General features: G+C 41.2%; 3 protein-coding genes across 8 annotated transcripts in view; 2 read left to right on the top strand and 1 right to left on the bottom strand.

Annotated features, from left to right (window-relative positions):
- Window positions 1-6,965, top strand: part of LOC102686140 (FLVCR heme transporter 2) — a 37,760-nt gene extending 30,795 nt beyond the window's left edge. The window contains exons 10-12 of one of the 3 annotated variants that reach the window (XR_011190214.1): window positions 1,366-1,483; window positions 3,725-3,918; window positions 4,056-5,760. Coding sequence is in view for 2 of the 3 variants with exons in the window: in XM_069193167.1 (XP_069049268.1) it covers window positions 1,366-1,440 (75 nt within the window). In the remaining variant the exon portion in view is untranslated. Of the gene's footprint in view, window positions 1-1,365; window positions 1,484-3,724 lie in introns of all 3 variants that reach the window. The other 2 variants (XM_069193167.1, XM_069193168.1) reach the window with 2 other exon arrangements.
- A 166-nt stretch (window positions 6,966-7,131) lies between these two features.
- erg28 (ergosterol biosynthesis 28 homolog) lies at window positions 7,132-13,558 on the bottom strand. Of its 3 annotated transcripts, none has more exons than XM_006632202.3 (5): window positions 13,449-13,558; window positions 10,674-10,824; window positions 9,407-9,497; window positions 8,826-8,944; window positions 7,132-7,773 (listed from the first exon to the last, which is right to left on the bottom strand). In XM_006632202.3, the coding sequence occupies exons 2-5, from the start codon at window positions 10,804-10,806 to the stop codon at window positions 7,685-7,687; spliced, it is 432 nt and encodes a 143-aa protein (XP_006632265.1). In that variant the 5' UTR covers window positions 10,807-10,824; window positions 13,449-13,558; the 3' UTR covers window positions 7,132-7,684. The 3 variants fall into 3 exon arrangements, with proteins under 3 accessions (XP_006632265.1, XP_015205812.1, XP_015205811.1); XM_015350326.2 differs by having other exon boundaries at window positions 13,431-13,521; XM_015350325.2 differs by lacking the exon at window positions 13,449-13,558 and adding an exon at window positions 11,222-11,395.
- Window positions 13,559-13,876: 318 nt separating this feature from the next.
- The window catches only part of ttll5 (tubulin tyrosine ligase-like family, member 5), a 64,812-nt gene continuing 64,279 nt past the window's right edge, over window positions 13,877-14,409 (top strand). For both annotated transcript variants that reach the window (XM_015350322.2, XM_015350323.2), the window contains exon 1: window positions 13,877-14,062. The gene's annotated coding sequence lies outside the window, so the exon portion shown is untranslated. The remainder of the gene's footprint in view (window positions 14,063-14,409) is intronic.

The raw sequence follows: 14,409 nt of genomic DNA on the forward strand, positions 1-14,409 counted from the left end.
CTTGATTTCATTTTTCTGTTTCTTTAATGCTCTTGGTGGTGGAGGTGAAGCCGCAGTAGCAATTTTTATCTTTCATGGTAATCCTGTGATTAAATCATGCCTCCAGGACTATTTCAGGTAGTACACTTTTCTGTTCCAAACACTGACTTTCAGGACCGCTGTCTGTGTCTCCTAGAACATTCTGTGCCACCGCATTATGATCTATCAAAATGCGTTTTAAATATCTGAAATTTAGAGAGGCAGTATCTGGGATATAAATGTCTAGAATCTTACCTCAACAGCACATGGTTTATATAACAAAAACATAATTATTCTCCCTTCCCAGAGAAATATTGAAAAGCACAACCCCAATTACAGGATGAACATTAAATGGACAAAAGTTAATTTTCTGATGTAGGATTTGACTTTGACATAACTTTAGCATTTGAAAGCAAATTTCTAACAAGACAGTTCACGAATGTCAAATGCCCTGCTCCATGGGCCTCAAAATCACTCCAAAGGCCAGGACCTGGTCTGTCACCACTGAACAACACGTAGTCTGTGAAGTATTTAAATCTTGAATCCTCCAGATTTAACACCATTCACTACGGCTCTTTACCAGTCATGTTGTAGTTGACCTTAACAAAGAGCATTAATGTGAGGTTTCATCCATTCCTGTGCACTCTGTAGAAACTGGTGTAGTGGGATGAGGAGCTTCTTTTGGTGCAGTCTTCAGTGCTGGTGGATTCAGATCCCTGTCAGGCTTGTGATAAAACCCAGCCACATGCTGAGGGATCAAGAGCTTCCGACTGAGGGGATCCGTAATCCTGCTTGCAAAAAGCAAGTACAGCTGACATCTGAGAAGGTTTGGAAAAAGGGGATCCTTCCTGAAGACAGCCTATCTATCGTCTTTAATGCTGTGTCTGCTCTCGATTGGATTGCCCTGGAGTTTTCAGCAGCACAGAATGTTACTGGAGACACGGGTGTTAGCGCGCTGGCGAGACAGTCGGTGCCTCGTCGCTCCCGATCGTGACCCAGGTGTCACGCCCTCTGCAGCCAGAGGGCGCTCCTTCTCTGTCCTGTCCCTAGTTTCTGTTCTGCTGTCCTTCCTGTCCCTCTCTTTCCCTTGGGCTATATATTTCCGGGTCTTGCACTCTGTCCTCGCTCAGCTTTGACGTTCGGATGTCCTGAGACCCGCCTAGCACCAGGGCGCCCCACGTCCGCTCCCTGAGGGCATAGGTTTCTATACGGCATTCCTGAACTCTTTGCACTAATGAGTCCGGGCCTTTTTCCCGTCTCGCCGCTACGCATATGGGTCTTTTTCCGCTCTCCTACTCCCCACGGTTAGTCCCTTTGGACGTCCGTGACACCAGGCTGTCGTTCCAGGCAACAGACTCGCGCTCTCCACCTCTGGATTATGGTGCTGTCACTCCCATCAACCCCTTGCACCTCCAGCACTGATCAGTAGCCCCACCACACTAAACACAAACGCAGGCTTGTCAAGGTAGGGTGATCAACTGCCACCTGCACCCAATCAGGCACTTTTGTTTGATCTGATTTGTTTTTCTGTGATTTGTGCGGTATTTCTAGATGCATCGGGCTTCCGGTTTTCCCTCTTTTTCCTGCTATGTCAGCTGAATTGGAGCACAGCTGGTGGGAAAAGTTCAGATCAAGGATGGTTGCAAGCTTAGAGTATAGTTATTAATTTACCTGCAAGTTACATGTGAGCCTTTAGTAATTTAGGTCTTAAAACTCATCAGCCCTTCTAATTATGCGGTAATACAGCCAAATATGCAGATTTACAATCCTGAACATTTTTGGATAGTAATGTAACCTTTGGAGTGTTCATTTGACAAGTTAATGGATAATCCGAAGGACTGTAGGGCATGCTCAGCTGAGCCCAGCGATTAGCATAAAGCTGTTTATTATGATTGCTGAGGATCTGGCTTACACTAGGAGGTCTTCTTTTAAATTGGCTGCATATGGAGTGTGCTGTTCACAAATCTTTTGGCAAAATCACCCTGTTAACTTGTCTCTTCTTACCACTAATTAGGCCCAGGCAGCTTTCTAACATTAACTTACTTGAGCTGAGACCACCTTTTAGGATGCTAAAGCGACTGGATTCCAGACTGTGGAGGATATTCTGGCACATCAGCACATTGCACTGTCTTTATTGTAGTATTGTAGTACCAGCACCGCAGTGAGGTGTTCCTACAACAGTGCCCCAGGAGGAGCTGTCATTGCATGCTTGAGTGCGGCCTTGTCTCAGGGTTATAAGACTACCTTTAAAGAGAAATTAAGATCTTTATTTTATAGGTCCAATTGCATAACATTTTTTAGTACTTCAGATAGAGCTCTGATTTTTTTTTTAATGTATGTCTGTTTGGAGTTAAAGACCAGGTATTATCACTTATCATTTTTAATTAATAGCTTTGTGGTCTGTACAAAAGGAGTTAGCATTTTTGTTTTTACAAACTTTGCTTCGTGGGTGCTGATAGTGAAATGTATCTGACTGGTCTTGATAAATAAAAATGACTGCATGGAAAAGTGGCTTTTTATGTTGACAGATGCAGGTTCTGATACATATGTACACACACACACACACACACACACAACACTCCCATTAGTACATCATAAAGATTAGAGACATTGTGTAGACACGTCGCTAGAAACTGGGCTGTTGTAGGACCAAAAAAATACTCTACGTGTTTCAGGACTCGACAATCAACAGACAGGCCTCTACAATTTTAAAGCAGTCAGCAGTGTTGCAGGAGCCAGTTGAACTTGACTAACTGTTGTTCATATGTATGCAGTGTATGTGTCTATCAACATTTTTAATGTTCTGTATATGTACAAAGATGTGCATTTGTCCTGGTTACTATATATGTATGTTATGAGCATCATCAATTTACTCAAAGCTTCCACTGGTTTCCACTAGATCAATTCTGAGTGTTATTAAAGGTGCTCTCTGACTAACATGAAGCCGCTGCATGTTCCGTACGATCTTAGTAAGCTGAATTTTATGTCGGAACACACTCTTCTATGTAGACGTTTGTACTTACAGCTATTATCATTATTGTTATTATTACAGTAATATAAATTATACTCTTACAATGTAATTATTGTACAGTACTTAAATTATAAAACTGTATGTCACCTTTGCACAGAGACTGGCACCTTTCACATCAATATGAATGCTTTTCAGGCAAGGGCAGAGCAAGTCTGAACATGTCTGAGGCCGTCCACAACTTTTTACCTTAAGTGGGATTTTTGTCACTTGGATTTGCTCAACGGGAGTACCTGTACTGCAGCTTGGATGAGAACGGAATCATTATAAAACACGGTTAAAATGAGTCCAGAGAAATTATGCATGAGATACCATTTTGTCAAAATAGACTTGAAAAACATGTAACTTTCCATTTGTGTACAGTGTGTAGATACTGTGCTTAATAAACAAATACATTTTTCCCCTGTAGTAAGATAGATAGTGAGATATAATTCACATCATGCATGTTAGTTTTTGTTTTTAAATGGGCCGTTATTAATTACATTCAGCTTCATCAACTGCTTAAGTCACTTTAAATGGACTGCTTTAGCTTGCTTCTGTAGTACCTTCAGGGTTGTGCCTAAATAGTTTTATTTTGGTATTAAGGTATTAAAATAAAGTGTTCTAAGTCACTTGTGAGCGCCTGCTGTTACCCACTGGGGCGAGTGCTTATTGTTTCTTCTTTTCTTTAATAAACAGAGTTTAGTAGATGATGCGGAACGATCCATCTCTTGTCCGGTAATTGTGGAAGAGTCCAAGCTGTAGAGCACCGGAGGAGGGACAGCCAGGCACTCCGTCACTGTCCTCGGCACAAGGACGGAGATGGGGAAGTACTATACATCCTTCCTCCTTCCCCTGGCCAGGCCTGTTGGAGGAAGGGGAGAGATAACTAGGTCTGTGGGCTTCCAAACTTGACTCGTCACGAGATGCATGGAAAAGAACTTGACAACCGGGTTTTTCCTCTTTAATTTTGTTTACTGGACTGATCTGATGTTTTTCTAACAGTATTTGATTTTTTTTTAATTGACAGTGTTTATACAGCAGGCCCTCGTGCTGGCCACTCCTCGGCATGAAGAGACCAAAATTATCATTGAAGAGATGTGTGAAATACAGGCCTTGAGACTGGAATCATGCTTTGGCTGATAGGTGTTCACATGTTTTAATCAATTCTACCCTATGTGAAAGGGGAAAAAAAATCTGATTTGTTTTTAAGGAGGGATAATTAAAGGTAGAAAGCTTTTGGGATGTTATGCACAAACCGTATTAAAGGCTGCACACTCAGCAATTACCTCAGACAATAGCTTACGTTAAGATTCTCTGCTGTTTCATTGGCTACATACTTTGAAAACCAATGTGCTTGGGATAAGTGTTTTTGGGAATCTACTTAACCCAATTCCCCCCAGAATAGCTGAACTTTGCTGCTCATCTGTTGCACAATGGAAAAGCTCCTGTTGCTTCCAGTGGTTAGCATCACTAGTCCTAAAGTGCATCAGTTACAGATTAATTGACTCCATTAGGTATGCATTTATATACACTGACACTCTTAAAAATATATATGTTATAATAGATTAAAAACGGTAAATGTAACTACCATATAAGAGCAGATAAGGCCCGTAAATTCCTGAAATATGCATTACAGTATATGATATTGTATATTTTAAAATAAAAATGTGCGGATTAGGGTAAGATATAAAGTTCAAATAAAAGGATTTGTGCAAAATCACTTTGTTTAAAGAAAAATATGTAAGGAGTTAAAGAATATTCTGTTATCATGTTTGTAAATTTGTAGTCTATTGTAGTTATTTTGCAAACTTTAGCCTCTGTAATGCTGGGAGCCTTGATTACTACTACAAAGTTATGTGCTTTATATCTATGTGAAGTCTCAAAATATCATTGTGTCATAAAACTGCAGAATGCAAAACACTCACTTTTTTCTGTATTTTGAAAACATGCCTCTGTAATGCTGGGAGCCTTGATTACTACTACAAAGTTATGTGCTTTATATCTAGTGAAGTCTCAAAATATCATTGTGTCATAAAACTGCAGAATGCAAAACACTCACTTTTTTCTGTATTTTGAAAACATGACACTTTAAAGGCGTATTTTGTGCTATAGTATTTGTTTTCTTCATAAAAATACTGTTGGTAGCATTCTGCATCCATAAATACATGAACACTGGGGCAAAGAACTAACTTGGGGATGAATACCTATTGGGACCATATACTGTATACGGCAGGGATCTCAAATTCGATTCCTGGAGTGCTTAGTGTCTTCTGAGTTTTGTTCAACTAAAGCTATTAAACAGGGCCAAATGACTACCTGTTTGTAATTATTCTTATTTTCTTTCAGTTACAGAGCTGATCTAGTTATTTTGTTAAATTCAAAACTGTAATACAACCAGGAGTAGGTAGGTGACTATATCTATGATTATTTGAATGTTTTGGGTCATGAGTTCCAAAATGCCTAAAGAAGAATCATGTATATACTGTGTGTAACTAAGAAAATAATTAGGTTAATTGACTACTCGGGTTAGACAAAAACCATCAGGTACTCCAGGAATTGGATTTTGAGACTTACACATTCTTAGCTGTGGGAATTTGAGCTAAACTGAGAATAATGACTTTGTTGTTGAAAACTAAACATACTGTATTTACTTGTCTCTGTGACACTAACTAAATGTATAACATCTAGTTTTTTTCTGGAAACCTAATCTGTAATAAATGTGGTAAAATCTGTGACATTTGTAAAATGGTACAGACATTTTTGATTTTTTCTGAAGTGCATAACATTAATTGAAGACTATAACTGATTTTTATTACTTAAAATGCTGTTTTTAAACATAATTGGAGATTTTTTTAAACGTACTATACACAATATGCAAAGGAACAAGTATGGTTTTTTCCATGCTTAAAAAAAGAAGAAAGAAAACACGTTTCAGCTGTGGAGCCTTCTTCAGGTGTGAGAAAGACCAGGCAGAAAGCAAAGGAAGCAAAGATTAAAGATCTCTCCAAGCCCATTGTTTCTCATTTCACCTCTGACGGCCACGACCACTCTAATCTCTCCGTCTGTGTTCTCAAAGACGGTTTTCTGAACTCATACACCAGAAAGACTACAGAAACCAAAATTGTCCTGCAGCTAGGATCACACCTTCCCCCTTCTCTTAACGACAGACTACTTTTCTTCTAAATTCTCTCCATTCATTGGAGGTTTCATTTCACACCTCTCTACACCTATTCTGACTTCACACCTAATAATGTAATAATGATAATGTTTCTTTATTAGCCCTATACAATTTCTTGCATTAGGAATTCGTCTTTTATCACCTCTTGATTGGCCTCTCTTTCGGTCCCCTGCTCCTGCCTCTCACTCCTCCTCTCTCCCAGCCTTTGCTCTCCCGCTACATTACCTTTGCTTACTGTCCTGTCTTTCTCACATCTGAAGAAGGCTCCACGGCCGAAACGTTGTGTTCTCTTTCTTCTTTTTTTCAGCATGGAATAAACCTATTACTTGTTCCTTTGCAGCCTACGCATGCTGACGCAGCTGCCACCCTGAACTATATACAATGTGCTCTTGGTTACTGAATAAAGCTACATTAATAGCTTGTTTCTACATCTTTGTAGATCAGGGGACCAGACAGGGTATCCATCTTGGAGTATTGTTTTGAAATGTCTAGTTATTTTTAGTCCATATTTAATTGTTTTATATTGTACTGTAATTATCACATAATTCTATGAGAAATGTTTTATTACAGTGTTGACCCAAGCTGAGCTCTCTTTTTTTATATCCTAAATTAAAAGATATAAATACCTAGTTCTATTTAATAATGGATATTGATGGAGATTGTTATAGTTTTGTAAAATTATTAAATACTTTATCGTCTGGTATTCAGTTGAGTACAATGTTAACTGATCTATTGGTGAAATAAAAGATGTATTCTTTATGGTTTGGTTAATTCTGTTATCAGCAGCTTAGCAGTGCTCTTGCGTACTGGTAAAAATGAGCGTCTAGTACAAGTGCAGTTTTTTTTTCAGGATCTCAGGATTTAAAAAAAGCCTTTTTTACATTTCAAAATTGTCTTTAAAGGCAAACTACTTTGGAATACCATATTTACTGCCACTAAATTGATTTTGCCTTTATTTAAATTTATTAAACCATAATCATTTTCTTCTTGTAGACCATATTTCCATATTTAGCAGCTGTCTTTCACATGATATGTATATAGTACATGGTTTCACTAAAATTTACCACGATCTTTTAAAGAGATCATGCAATGGTCATATATGGCACAAATCCAGGGGACAAAACACTAGTTATTTCGTTTAAAACAAAACTCCTTTATAAAATGTAGGAGTGAAGAAAGAAGTTCCTTTCTTCGCTGTATTAATGCTGTATTTCAATAACTAGTGTATAATCCTGTCACCTGTACAAAGTAGTGGTGGCGTTTCTTTTCACCTTTTAAAAAAAACAGGCCTTCTGTAACAATAAATGCAGAAAAAGACTTGGCTCTTAAACATTCTTATTTTAAAAAGGAAGCAGGTTTTAAGCTTCTAAAAACGTCAGCCGTGGTTGACAAATTCATGGACACGTTTGCGTTCAGTTCCACGGCCGTCGCCCGGAGCCTTGCGCGCCGCCTGGCGCCGAGCGGGACGGGCTGGCGGCTCAGTTGCGTTTCTTCGGGCGCGCCGCCATCACTTCCTGGGGCTCCGCCATGCACTGGAAACCAATCAACATCCCCACGATGGAGAAGCCTGCCGAGAGAGGGGCAGAGCAGCGTGAGGCCACCAGGGCTGTAGGAAACTGGCGCCCCACTCTGGCCAACCATTGCCCGTGGACTCGCCAGTAGCATTGTTTCGCTTTAACTGGCATTTTCTGCCTTTGCGATAGTGTTGTGGGCACACACGGCAGCCGTGAGCACCCCGCAAAATAAGCTCACGAAGAAACATCGCTAAACGCCCGTGTACCTCTTTTTAAAAGACTGTTATTTTTTTAAATGATAATCAGATACTAAGAAGCAGTTGGGATCGTCACCCATGTTTCGCGTAACGAGAGTTTCCAACCACGAAGAAGAATTTCGAAACCTCTCCCAAATGGAGAGAGTGAAGAGGAGAGTAGTCATAGCACTTGTTTTCATAGTTGACTGTTCGCATCACCTTCAAACAACGAACTCGTCTGGGTGAGAGTGAGCAGGAGAGAAGCGTGACATGGTTCACCATGTCTTCCTGTGTCGTTCGCTATTGCGGGCGCTCTCGCTTTCTTAAGAATATTTGGGTTTAAGATTTTACCATGGACCCCAAAGGTACTAAGAAAAAAAATGAAAATTGTGTGTAATTACACAAAAAGCAAATGAACTGTTTACTGTATAGTACTGTACTTGGGTACGATTAAAGATGTCTAACTACAGTAGGTAATAAGCTGTGTTTTTATTACTAAACCACAGTATAAAGGAAGAAATAATAAGGAAGATATTATTGTTTCTTTTGACATTTTTGGTGGGGGGGAAAAAAGTAAAAGCAGGAGCGACATTTTTTGGGGTCCAGAACGGATCGTAATTTTCCCCCCAAAGAAATGCTGGAAATAGGTTTTTTTTTTAAAACAAATATTACAATATTACATTAGTGTGCCTGCTACAAAAAGGATATGGTAGCTTTGTGACTGTGCTGCACTTAGAAATGATAGGCTTCCTTTGACGCACAGTATATAAGAAAACCGCAGCTAAAGAAGTTTCAAAGATGAATGTGAAAATCAAATTTAAAAGTGTGATATTATACACGGTGTCCATTCCCAACACTGCAATACTTACTTGCCACAATTAGTGGGGCCATGATGCCAATCGTCAGCAGGGCAGTTTTGTACACGAACACCTCGGACAGGAAGTGACCCAGAGCCACAACAAATGTCCAGAGTGTGATATGATAGAGCCTGCAAGACATGTCGTAGAGCTGCCGTTACATCGCAGTGGCAGCACACACAGACCCAGGAGCAATGCGAAACAGTGGCATTGAAATTGTCAGGCGGCTGCAGAGATTGCGATCTTGTCCATGAGCATTTTCTTTTAATTTGAAAAACAAAACGAGCGATCCAACAAACGAACAAACAAACAAACGGGTCAGACTGATGTACAGCACTGTATGTACAGTATATGACACGAATACGCCCCTGCGTATAACAGGGATCTCAGCTGCCCGGGCTGAGGGAGTTCTCCTTTAGCTCAGCTGGTAAGATCCCTCTGGCGTGACACCGGAGACCCGGGTTCGCGCCCAGCCGGTGAGGGACGAACTGGCAGGGCATGAGCGGCAAGGGTGGAGACCCCAAGAACAGGTACATATAACAAGTCCAAACTGAGAAACATCATTAAAAACCAAAAGGTTTTTTTTTCCTTACGTTTTGTTCTGTATGTCGACGGCACAGGCACAGCGAATGATAGAAGACAGCAGGGTCCAGATTCCAAAGGTTCGGGCTTGAAGGCCATTTACTGAAAAGATCAATTTTAGGCAGCATAAAGGCACTTTGCTCTGATCTGTAATTGGTATGAACCCTCTGCTAATTAGTAGGCTTCAGTACTGCCCTCATTCAGGGGTGCTAGCTGAAATATTGCCAATTATCAGGGAAAAACCCTGACTCATTGTGAGCGATCTTTATTCACCTATGTCTGTTACTCATCAGTGGATTACATATTAAGATCAATTTAGTTTAATTTAGGAGTTATTTAATTTAGGAGTTAATTGTTAATTTGCAAGTTGAGGAGAGACTGCAGAAAATTATTAACTGAAGATGTTGAAAATAATTTACTTTTGGTTATTTTTTAAACCAAGGGCGGAGAGCAAGGGAAAACCTAAACCAGCAGGCAGATCAGTCATTGGCAGCAATTAGCACAGGTGATACAGGGCCCACTTGTGTCTCTTAATTATCGCTCCAAGAGCTGGCTGATTTCTTAATGTCATTAATAAAATCTGAAAAGGCGTGAAAAGTTTAAAAAAAAACATACAATAACTGATTGATCCATGGAGAAAGTGACATTATATACTGCAGCTAAAAAAGTGTGATAGTGAACCACTGAAAATATGTATAAAAGTGATCAAAGTTTGTGGCATCAACACTGCATTTACAATTGGTATTAATTACATTAATTAACCATGTTCTCCTTATAAGCATTTTCCCTCCTACCATCTAAACTCAGATGGTGGTAGAAAACAGATGAGTGCCTGTTATGATCTGCGTAGCTGGATCTGGTCTTCATTACAGTCTATAATGTGGTATAACCAGGGTGTGTCAGCATTGCTTCATCACAGAGCAAAGTGAGGAAAACCACCCACTGCTCTCCAGCAGAAAATGGAGTTTCGGTAAACAGCTTATTCCAGACTTGGCTGTTCCGAGAACTCAAGTGATTTAACCCACTTTTCCTTATCTAGTTTGTAAAAACACCTGAGAATCAAGAGCATGGGTCAAATCCCTGCAATCATCTCGATAAGAAATCTAGAAAGCTTGAGATCTTCACATACTGTACTGTATGTGCAATGCTGTAAATCACCTAGTTACTCAGGATCCTGTGGTATTCACATTTTGTCAACTTGCTATGATGGATGTGCCCATCTTTTCCTTCTCAGTCATCCCATTTGAAACCTTAAGAGCAAGAAAGGTGAAGGCTCACCAAACTCTGGGGATCCAGTGTACAATTTCTCGGACAGAAAGCTGTGATCCCGAAAACTCTGCACGGTATTCCCCACGGCAATGACAGATACCATTACCAGCCAGCTCCGAAGCACATTCAGGAATCGACTCATTGCGGCACACCTCCGGTACTGAAAATAAAGGAGGAGGAAAGCGAGTCACAAATAAAAACAAAATAGCTTATTCAAATGAAACAGAACCCTACGTTCCCGAATATTAGATCAATTAAATTTCTTAAAACCAGTAAAACACAAAGTCTGCTGCATCGCTTAGCAATTATACAGCACAACGCCTGTTCATCATCAGTTGATCTGATACAGTCTACATATTCAGATGTACAGTAACTGTCACGAACCATACTCCCGCGCGCACCTCCCGGCCTACACACCTGCGCCGTCGTTAGCTACAGTATAAGCACGGCACTCCCTGCTTTAACATATAAACCCCTTCACTCCTCGCTCACTGTTGAGATAGTCATAGCCTTTCTCTTGTGCGCGTTTCTTCATTTATTGTTAACTGGATACCGACCTTGACTCCGTCTCTGCCTCGTGTCTCTTGAATTTGGATACCTCGCTGGCTCGACCTCTGGACTCCCGGCCCTGCTCTGTCTCCAACCTCGACTCCGTCTCTGCCTCGCGTCTCTTGAATTTTAATACCTCGCTGGCTCGACCTCTGGACTCCCGGCCCTGCTCTGCCTCCGACCTCGACTCCGTCTCTGCCTCGCGTCTCTTGAATTTTAATACCTCGCTGGCTCGACCTCTGGACTCCCGGCCCTGCTCTGCCTCCGACCTCGACTCCGTCTCTGCCTCGCGTCTCTTGAATTTGGATACCTCGCTGTTTAGACTACTGGATTCCTGACCTCGCCTGCCTACCCCGACCTCGAACTTAGTCTCTCGTCCCTTGGAAGTCTGACCTGATTCCTTTTAACACCACATAGGGTCCGATCATCTATACCACTAGTCCACATTGATTACAATGTGACTGTGACAGTAACAGAAACACATTTATGAAGTATTAAATGAGAAATGCTGCAGCCTTAGGGTGGAATCGCCCACGAATCCGATCTACAGCTCGTTACAAACTGTATGAAGCCCTCTTGGAAGAGGATTGTGTATTAAAACATACTGTATACTGAATTTCAGAATGAAGTGTCACTTATACCTTCAACAAATTCCAAACTTATTATCAGGAGCATAATAAGGTGCTCTGACATTTCACCAAACATACCTGGCATAAGTAAATTCATTATGCTGATTGAGATTTCCCATCAGCGCATTTGAAGAATAAGTGGCGTACTGTAAACATCAAAGGTCATAGTAGTAGGCACGATCGCCATTAGGAGCTATACAAGCTGTGCGTCTGCAGGGCATGCTTTGTGTCACAGTGCTGATGTGGTCTTTTGGCATTCTATCCCATTAGCCTCGCAAAGCCTCAAAGGACAGTTGTTGGTTCACCGGTCTCGGCGCCCCTAGGTGCCACGTGTTGTCCCAGCTCATACCACACAAGTTCAGCTGCGCTCCGATCTGATGACTCGGCCATCCACAGCGTTAACTGTCTCCTCAGCTCTCCCCGCTGTTGTTACACAAGCGTGCAATAGGGTGCGGTGAGGGTGAGCCCACAGGAACAGCAGCAAGTGAGACCCTAGGACATGATCGGCGCTGTGCCGTGCAGTCGGAGTCCGGTCAATTACTGTGGACTGGAATACAATGGACCTCTATAGTGACCTGACCTGGAATTCCCATTGAGTGGTTTGTAATGCACAACAGCGAATTTTTTTCGCAGCACATGCTGATGTCTGCTGGGGGCGATCTGCGCCGAACCTTGATTCCTCACTGGAGCAGACTCCTGATACCCACGGCACTAAGGTGCTGTTTTCTTAATAAACTGCGGACGATGCTTTCCAACTGTGGGTTTTCTCGATTTTTACCAGACCTGACAATGAGCACGCTAAATCGCCTCTGCCCATCTCTCTCAGGTGATTTAGCGTTTATGAAACGGTCACTCCAGTGTCCCACTGTGAGCATTTAATCCTATGGACGCCAGAAGCATTTCTTAAGATTTCACAGTTGTAAACTTTTTCTAATACATATGAACACGTTCTACCACGAGATTACTTTTGATGCACAGTATGTTAGAATAACGGTGCGCGGATTGATAGCTTTTAAATGTACCATATGACAGCCACGCAATACTGAAATAGTACAACAGTTTAATATAATACTAATGTCATATATCAGTTATCCAATTAGATTCTTCTTGAAGCCAGATCGTGCAACATTGACATACAGTAGATTTTTAAACTCTAAAACAAACCTCACTTATATGGAACCGATGAGCTAGCCAACTGGAGAAATATGACAACGTATATGCTGTATAGACTGCATCATCTAACAATCACATTTAAACCTCATATATATATATGGATTTAATTAACGAATTCCCTCAGTCACTGATTGCAGCTACAAATTGCGCTTTGCTTTACACATCATGTACTGTTCGTTAGTCCACTGAACAGACCATTTACTGTGAATACCTGAATACCAGATTACAAAGTCACACGTAGCTAGAGGTAGTTTAAAACATACGACGAAGATATCACAGATGAATTACGTGAATTAGGCTAAAATACTGTAATCATGACTGTCACCGATATCAGAATTTCCTTATGTAATCAGGTAGCTATATATAAGGCTGTAATGCAGTGTATCAATATGGATTATAATTCGTATTTACATACAAGGGTTTCTCTTCTTACCTCAGTACCGCAGCATTGTTAACATAGCATTATACACAGAAACCACCACCATTTTAATCTTTTTAGATATTTAATTGGTTGGATGTACAGAACCTCTCACACAAATAAGAGTCTTTTGGATAAGGGGGCTGTCACTCTGTCGTGATTGGGCTGACGGACATTTAATGTGGCCAATCAGAGGCCCCACCACCTGGTCCCATCGAGTCGTGCGTTGATCAAGCGAAAACAAAACCCCGCCCTCTTTCACTCGCTCCACCAATCATAGCCTTGCTGGCTGCATTTTGTTTTCTTTAAGCTTCCGCCTCACGCCTCCGGGCTGAAAACTCTGGAGCAATGCGCTAGTTGCTGTGCTGTAGTCTGTACAAGGGTCGGTGGGAGGGGCTTTGGTCGGCGCATGCTCAGATGCATTCTCCCGTGTTCAAATTGTGCGTCCTGAGGTAGGACGTCACGTCCATTCAGGTCTTGGCGGAAGCGCATGCTCCGTTCATTGGTTGCCGGTTAGTTGTTGTAGTTACGCCTGGAAACGAAACTGGAGCTGTGGATTAGATAATGGGATAATAACAATAAAGAAATGACCCCGAACGCATTAATACAAAAATAATCACATAACAGAGGTAAGTAATACCGCAGTGCATAAATGTGACTTCTAGTGAGTTGTACTGAAATTGCAAACAAATGTCTCCTTTGCAGATTAATTGGTAGTGATTAGAAAAGGTGAAGTAACAGCACCTGGTTACCTTGAATTACCCCCGATAGAGAGAGTGTGAGGTGCAAGGACTGCTAGCTACCGGAACAGTGTGTTGTGAGATTAAAAATGCATTTCTTTGCTTGCTTTCAGGGTGATTTCAGTGTCATAGCTCGACTGCTTTAAAAGGAGGAAGTGCGCATTCAGTTTGTTTCTTTGACACGCGTCAAAGGTGGAATGTATTGTTTTAATAAACCAAAATGAAAAACAAAAGTG

The sequence above is a fragment of the Lepisosteus oculatus genome, chromosome 8 (genome assembly GCF_040954835.1).
Source record: "Lepisosteus oculatus isolate fLepOcu1 chromosome 8, fLepOcu1.hap2, whole genome shotgun sequence".
In the NCBI taxonomy this organism is placed as follows: domain Eukaryota; kingdom Metazoa; phylum Chordata; class Actinopteri; order Semionotiformes; family Lepisosteidae; genus Lepisosteus; species Lepisosteus oculatus.

What these genes read in the sequence shown, in the direction of transcription:
- erg28 (XM_006632202.3), bottom strand. Translation starts at nt 10,806, where the DNA reads ATGAGTCGATTCCTGAATGTGCTTCGGAGCTGGCTGGTAATGGTATCT. An exon ending in GTCGACATACAGAACAAAAC is followed by an intron (nt 8,945 to 9,406) that starts GTAAGGAAAAAA and finishes CATGTCTTGCAG; the next exon opens with GCTCTATCATATCACACTCT. An exon ending in GGCCCCACTAATTGTGGCAA is followed by an intron (nt 7,774 to 8,825) that starts GTAAGTATTGCA and finishes CTCTCTCGGCAG; the next exon opens with GCTTCTCCATCGTGGGGATG.